This window comes from Cucurbita pepo, chromosome LG17, assembly GCF_002806865.2.
Source record: "Cucurbita pepo subsp. pepo cultivar mu-cu-16 chromosome LG17, ASM280686v2, whole genome shotgun sequence".
Lineage (NCBI taxonomy): Eukaryota > Viridiplantae > Streptophyta > Magnoliopsida > Cucurbitales > Cucurbitaceae > Cucurbita > Cucurbita pepo.
The window spans coordinates 2,738,479-2,746,816 of record NC_036654.1 but is presented as its reverse complement, the minus strand read 5'-3'; the positions used below and the strand labels follow the sequence as shown (position 1 = coordinate 2,746,816).

Below are 8,338 nucleotides of genomic sequence, written 5' to 3'. Positions count from 1 at the left end.
TCTAGAGAAGACACCATAGACATAGACAAGCCACTACTGCCTTAAAGAATGTTTTGTTCTTTTAAAAGAGTAGTCTAAAGACATGGTAGGAGTAGTTACTAAGTTGACTAAGTACCATGAACCATGAACCTAAGCCAAGAATAAATGTCAAGTCCCTCGTCGTTCAATACTCTTAGTATTGTACCTTATCACCTACCATTGACACAACTTAAGAGCCTACAAGTATTCTGCTTATTGAATTTAAGAGCCTATCGGTCCGGGATGAGAGCAGACTCTAAAGTAGGCGCCATGTTCCCTTATCTTACTTTCCTCAAAATTAATTAAAAAATAAATTTATTTTTGAAAAAAAAAAATTCAACTATACTTTTCAAATATACCTTTTAGTCCTCATCTTACTTACCTTTTTTAGAAAAAAGAAATACACTTTACTTTTAACACTTTAATTTCCTATTAAACAAAATTTAAAATTATAATTTTAGGCCAATTTAAAAACTATTTAATTTTTAATTTTTAGTTTTAAAATTGTATTTTTAACTCACGATTTATACAAAACCTCTTAGGAAAAAAATGACTAAATTAATAAAAATATCTTTTAAATTTCACTTTTTATTTTAAAAAATACTTATAAATTTTTAAATTTCAATAATAATAGACGTGAATTTTGATTTTAAAAATACTCTTTTAACTTTAAAAAATACTCATAATTTATATTACATTTTAAAAAAATACTCATCATCAATATTACATTTTAAAAGTTTTGAAAATAATTTACGAGATTATCTATTCATATATTAACAATATTTTTTTAAAATTTTTTAATTATAAAGTAATTAATATTAATGCAAATTCTCAATTTTCATGGTATTTTTTAAATATTTTTTCAACTTTTTAAAATTTAGTATTAATGGTAAATATAGTATTATCGGTAAATATAGTAATAATAAAACTTTTTAAAATTTAATATTATTGATAAATATAGCAGTAATGAAACTTTTTAAATTTTAGTATTAATGATAAATATAGTAATAAAACTTTTTAAAATTTAAAAGTATTTTTGAAACACCTATTAGTTTAAAATTAAGAATATTTTTTAGATTTTTTTTTTTTACTTTTAAAGATATTTTTTTAGACAAAATATTAAATATTAAATTTAGGAATATATTTATTAATTTAAACAAAAAAGAAAAAAAAAAAAAAAAAAAAAAAAAAAAAAAAAAAAAAAAAAAAAAAAAAAAAAAAAAAAAAAAAAAAAAGACAAGAAAATCATCGACGGTCAGAAAAACCAACAGCTGGGAGCGACTGGCACCTCCTTCAAAAATATCTCTCGAAATATTAATTTTTTAAGAAATAAAAATATCATCCCACCCAAATATTAAAAAAAAGAAAAAAAAAATAGTAATCCTGTGCATTCTCGTCCACATTAACATTCTCCATTCTCTCATCTCAGCCGTCCATTTTTGAATCTTATTCCCTTACAACTGACGCGGTCGTATCTTCGCCACTCACCCGTCACTACGCATGACACCACACGTTACGCAAAAAAATCATTGTTTTAACCGACTTTAATTATCAATTCCCTTTTTTAATTCCTTAAATTCAAATTTTAAATTATTAATATTTCATCAATTTAGGAAATTTCTTAATCCCTCTCATTTATGTTTAAAACACGCATTACTTTATTTGAAATTATTTATTATATAATTTAACATGAATTTCTATTGATTTAAATGGTTAAATAATTATAATCATGAGTTGTGCCGTGGGATTAAATTTAAAATATAATATTTTATTTTTTTAAGAAAAAAAAATTGATGATGATGATGCGAGGGAAACGGCCCCCCTCAATCAACCGTGTACTTCGCTGTTAACAATCACGACCTCTCCTTCTCCACTATTCATTCATTTGAATCTGTTTAATCTTTTCTATATTAGAACTTCCTAAAAGCGTCATGCAATTTGAGAAAGAGGGGTTCACGCGTTCTTAGATTTTGAATCAACCCAGCCCTCTTCTCCTAATGGAGGGTTGAAAATAAGGAATCGAGTGTTCATTTGATCCTTTTTCTCTTCTGGGTTTCGTTTTTTTTTTGGATTCCTTTTCCTCCATTGTTGGATTTTTGAAGGTCTTGTTCAGATATGGTGGCCGAGAAGTACATTTCGTCTGAGGAGCTTCTCAAGCACAACAAACCCGGAGATCTGTGGATTTCCATTCAGGGTAAGGTCTATAATGTCTCAGATTGGGCTAAAGTACATCCTGGTGGCGATGCGCCTTTTCTCCTCATGGCTGGTCATGATGTTACTGATGCATTCATCGCTTATCATCCTGGTACTGCTTGGGCGTATTTGGAACCCTTGTTTACTGGATTTCATCTCGAGGGTTTCCAGGTCTCGGAGGTTTCTAAGGATTATAGGCGGCTTGCTGCTGAGTTTTCGAAACAAGGTTTGTTCGAGAAGAAAGGGCATGTTACTATGTATTCTTTGATATCTGTTTTTATCATGTTGTTCANCCAAGAATAAATGTCAAGTCCCTCGTCGTTCAATACTCTTAGTATTGTACCTTATCACCTACCATTGACACAACTTAAGAGCCTACAAGTATTCTGCTTATTGAATTTAAGAGCCTATCGGTCCGGGATGAGAGCAGACTCTAAAGTAGGCGCCATGTTCCCTTATCTTACTTTCCTCAAAATTAATTAAAAAATAAATTTATTTTTGAAAAAAAAAAATTCAACTATACTTTTCAAATATACCTTTTAGTCCTCATCTTACTTACCTTTTTTAGAAAAAAGAAATACACTTTACTTTTAACACTTTAATTTCCTATTAAACAAAATTTAAAATTATAATTTTAGGCCAATTTAAAAACTATTTAATTTTTAATTTTTAGTTTTAAAATTGTATTTTTAACTCACGATTTATACAAAACCTCTTAGGAAAAAAATGACTAAATTAATAAAAATATCTTTTAAATTTCACTTTTTATTTTAAAAAATACTTATAAATTTTTAAATTTCAATAATAATAGACGTGAATTTTGATTTTAAAAATACTCTTTTAACTTTAAAAAATACTCATAATTTATATTACATTTTAAAAAAATACTCATCATCAATATTACATTTTAAAAGTTTTGAAAATAATTTACGAGATTATCTATTCATATATTAACAATATTTTTTTAAAATTTTTTAATTATAAAGTAATTAATATTAATGCAAATTCTCAATTTTCATGGTATTTTTTAAATATTTTTTCAACTTTTTAAAATTTAGTATTAATGGTAAATATAGTATTATCGGTAAATATAGTAATAATAAAACTTTTTAAAATTTAATATTATTGATAAATATAGCAGTAATGAAACTTTTTAAATTTTAGTATTAATGATAAATATAGTAATAAAACTTTTTAAAATTTAAAAGTATTTTTGAAACACCTATTAGTTTAAAATTAAGAATATTTTTTAGATTTTTTTTTTTTACTTTTAAAGATATTTTTTTAGACAAAATATTAAATATTAAATTTAGGAATATATTTATTAATTTAAACAAAAAAGAAAAAAAAAAAAAAAAAAAATTGTACTTCGCTGTTAACAATCACGACCTCTCCTTCTCCACTATTCATTCATTTGAATCTGTTTAATCTTTTCTATATTAGAACTTCCTAAAAGCGTCATGCAATTTGAGAAAGAGGGGTTCACGCGTTCTTAGATTTTGAATCAACCCAGCCCTCTTCTCCTAATGGAGGGTTGAAAATAAGGAATCGAGTGTTCATTTGATCCTTTTTCTCTTCTGGGTTTCGTTTTTTTTTTGGATTCCTTTTCCTCCATTGTTGGATTTTTGAAGGTCTTGTTCAGATATGGTGGCCGAGAAGTACATTTCGTCTGAGGAGCTTCTCAAGCACAACAAACCCGGAGATCTGTGGATTTCCATTCAGGGTAAGGTCTATAATGTCTCAGATTGGGCTAAAGTACATCCTGGTGGCGATGCGCCTTTTCTCCTCATGGCTGGTCATGATGTTACTGATGCATTCATCGCTTATCATCCTGGTACTGCTTGGGCGTATTTGGAACCCTTGTTTACTGGATTTCATCTCGAGGGTTTCCAGGTCTCGGAGGTTTCTAAGGATTATAGGCGGCTTGCTGCTGAGTTTTCGAAACAAGGTTTGTTCGAGAAGAAAGGGCATGTTACTATGTATTCTTTGATATCTGTTTTTATCATGTTGTTCATTGTGGTTTATGGAGTTGTGAAATCTGAGAGTGTTTTGGTTCATTTGGGTTGCGCTATGATTTTGGGTATGCTTTGGATTCAAAGTGCTTATGTGGGTCATGATTCTGGACATTCTAATGTGATGTCGAGCCGTGGATTTAACAAATTGGCTCAAATTCTGTCTGGGAATTGCTTGACTGGGATTAGTATAGCCTGGTGGAAATGGACTCATAATGCTCATCATATCTCATGTAATAGCCTTGACCATGATCCAGATCTTCAACACATCCCTGTTTTTGCTGTTTCTGTTAATTTCTTCCGCTCTTTGACATCTCATTTCTATGGAAGGAAGCTTAAGTTCGATTCCTTGGCTAGATTCTTCGTTAGTTACCAGCATTTCACATTTTACCCTGTGATGTGTGTGGCTAGAGTGAATCTCTTTGTGCAAACATTATTGCTCTTGTTTTCCACTAGAAAAGTTCCTGATAGAGCATTGAACATAATGGGGATTCTTGTGTTTTGGACATGGTTTCCTCTTCTAGTTTCGTATCTCCCTAATTGGCCTGAGAGATTCATGTTTGTTCTTGCAAGTTTCGCTGTTACTTCTCTACAGCATATCCAATTCTGCCTCAACCATTTCTCTGCAAATGTTTATGTTGGGAAGCCCATAGGGAATGATTGGTTTGAGAAGCAAACTAGTGGGACTTTGGATATCTCTTGTTCTTCGTGGATGGATTGGTTTTTTGGCGGATTACAGTTTCAGCTTGAACATCATTTGTTTCCAAGGATGCCCAGATGCCAATTGAGGAAGATCTCTCCAATTGTTGTGGAGCTTTGCAAGAAACACAATCTTCCTTATAGAAGCTTGTCATTTTGGGATGCTAATGTCCGCACCATTAGAACTCTTAGAACAGCTGCTTTGCAGGCAAGAGATTTGACCAACCCTGTTCCTAAAAACTTGCTATGGGAAGCTGTGAACACCCATGGATGAACATGATGGTGAAGATGAACATGAAGAAGAAGGTCAGATCTTTCATAGTTCTTATCTAGACTTCTCAATAATGGTAGCAGTTTTTTTTTCTTGTTCTTTTTTATGTTTTGGATTATGTTTTTGATATGCTCTGAAACCATTACTCTCTCTGCTTCCTTTTGTTGGTTATTTCATTTGATTTTACTACAAATGTTCTGAACTTGTGATATGAATGAAGAAAGATTCATAAATTGTGGGTTTCTTTGAATATGAACTCCCCTGTTTTAGAACATACAGCCATGTCCCATTTCGACCATTGTGTCTTTGATTACGAATCTTTGCTTTTATGTTCTGTTGTTGCTTTGTGTTGAGATTTTGAGTTGAAAATGGTCTGTTTCTGTTTTACCAAAGGGGTTTGGCCCTACAACACATGGCCTGTCGAAGATGTGGCTCACTGGTCCCCTTCTCTTCTTTTTAGGTCACTTCTCGAGTCGAGTGGTTCGGTTTTGTTTGGTTAACCCTAAACATTGGTCCGCTTCTCTTCTTTTTAGGTCACTTCTCGGGTTGTGCGGTTCGTTTTTTGTTTGGTTAACCCTAAACATCGGTAAGATATTTGACTTGAAACTATTGATTTGGTTGACGAAGTATACATTTAACTCGAGTAATAAAGGATGTTGTAGGATATATCTCAAGCACGATTAATTCATACCTAGACCTATTCGATGACTTGAATCGTGATACGTTCTTTTACTTTGGGTGAAGTAGAAAGGGGTGCTATCAATTAATATTCGTGAATCTGATTCGTTCGGTCAAATTGATTGACTAATTTATGAGAGCGACGGGTGAAAATAGAACTTTCAAAGTGAATAAAAAGACATTTGAATTTTGTAAATGCTAAGACTTAATCCATAAGGGACAAAGTTAATTCAAACAAAATGTCTTGCTTTAGAAGTAATACATGATCACGTTGTCGTTTTCAATACGAATAAATGTGACGTTTTCAATACGAATAAATGTGACGTTTTCAATACGAATAAATGTGAACTCTGTTCTCACTCTCTCAATTATGGTAAAAATGGCCACAAAAAAAAAAATTTTAGCTTACCTCGATGTCTATATGACCATAATTCACGGGCAAAAAAAAAATGTTAGATTGATATAACTTATGTCGATTTTGTTATGGCCAAACATCGTTAGTATGAATTTAGCTCATTTAGCTCTCGTGGTGGTTTTCACATATATGGCAAAAAATCGCCTCGATGTTTATATTACCATAATTCACGGGCAAAAAAATGTTAGATTGATATAACTTATCTCGATTTTGTTATGGCTAAACATCGTTAGTATGAATTTCACATATATGGCAAAAAATCACAAACAAGTATTAATGAAGGTTTGTAACTTCTAAGATAAGAAAAGGTAGAGAAAGGAGAAAGAAGAAACATTTTTTTACTTCTAATTAAGAAAATGTAGAGAAAGGAGAAAGAAGAAAGGAAGAGTAAGGATTGGTAAAAAGTAATCTAAAAAGACGCAGGTCCGAGACGTAGAAATCAAACTTAGAAAATTGGTCTTAATATCGTCCTATCAAGTCCTATCAAGTCCTATCAAAATCAAAGAAGGTAAAGTTAAACAAATATGAGAAGGGAAACGGACTAGTTTAAATGGGGGAGAATGTCACAACCTAACTATGAAGAGAGTAGGTTGTATGTCACAACCTAACTATGAAGAGAGTTATGAAGAGAGTAGGTTGTATGTCACAACCTAACTATGAAGAGAGTAGGTTGTGACCCTCACGTTGCGACAATAGAAGTGGCGACAAGATAGAGACATCAAATAGACATGAGGGGCAAAGATAGGCTTGTTGAAGGGCCGGGTAGGGCCTCGGGCCTTAACCTCAAAAGTTGGGGTTTCGAAAGGAATTTGGGCATGCAGTTCGAGAATTAAGCCCGTCCATATGAAATATGAATGCTCGCCAAGTTTGGTGTCAATCGGATACCGGACGAACAATGCACGACACCGTATGACCGTTCACCAAAATCATGTCTATGCCTGTAAGATTGAAAATAGCTCAAAATGTACTATAGGGATACTGTGGTGTTAGCTCTCCACTACCCTTGGGCCCTGTGGCCTAAGTGAGCTACCATGTGGCACATACGTGGGTCACAGTGCGGGCGAGCGTGCCGAGAGGAGTGTCTCGGGCGACTTCCTTTGAAATAGGTTTTTGAAGGACAGTATCGGACGGCACGGGTGTGCCGATATTGCGCCCCAGCCTTCGTGTTGGAGGTCGCTACATACACCCGCTATCCGGTACGGTATCCGTAAATGACTCGGCATGGGCATGGGAGGGCGAATGCCTCGATAGAACCTGGATGGATGGATGTTCGGGAAGCTCCGATGAGATGAACAACAGCGGGCCCATTCTCGATGGCATGATCGAGTGAGTTATGATGATGACATCCCAAGACTCGGGATGGTGTCAAGACATATGGACCATGTCAATGGGGGTCGAGATGACAAGATGAGATGCGATGTTGCATTGAGAGACCTTAGCCCGAGCAGAGGCAAGGTCGAGCCGAATGGCTTGGCCTAATGTAGAGGCAAGTCGGATGTGTCGCAGACGATTGAACATGCACGCGCAGGCGGCGTGTGTAGTTGAACAAGCTTGGATTTCGCACAAGCGATGTTCGATTGGCGAAGACAAACCTCGCCTAAGGTTCGACGAAGCCACAAAGCCGGGACGAAAAATATATATGGGGTTTAATTCCTCTTAAGGCTAGTCGTGAGCGTGTCAAGATCACAACGCCGTACGATAAAAAATGTAGGACCGTGACACGTGGCGGGGCTCGCTTGCTTGCAGATTCAGGCATTGCGTGGTTGTTTTGCAAGATCTCACTTTAAATTCGTAGAACTTCTCCTCAGTTGTTGATGTAGTTGGATCTTCAGAAATATATTAGTTGATAAATTAGTAGTTGTTATTCTTGTTTCTGTTTGGACACAATAATGAGACTTGTCAACCATGATATCTACAATATAGTTCGTGGTCAAACCTACAACACTTATTATTTGTGTGAATAAATAGTTCATTCCGTTCATGATTGATATTTACTTGGAGACTTCCAAATGAGCTACTTATTGAACATTTTATAAATGATATATTTTTTTT

The 8,338-nt window shown here is 33.6% G+C and overlaps 1 protein-coding gene across 1 annotated transcript; it reads left to right on the top strand.

The window, feature by feature from the left end:
- Nucleotides 1-3,586: 3,586 nt before the first annotated feature.
- LOC111778574 (delta(8)-fatty-acid desaturase 2-like) lies at nt 3,587-5,445 on the top strand. The gene has a single exon (XM_023658485.1). It carries the CDS (start codon nt 3,856-3,858, stop codon nt 5,194-5,196), a length of 1,341 nt encoding a protein of 446 aa, XP_023514253.1. The 5' UTR covers nt 3,587-3,855; the 3' UTR covers nt 5,197-5,445.
- Nucleotides 5,446-8,338: the final 2,893 nt, after the last annotated feature.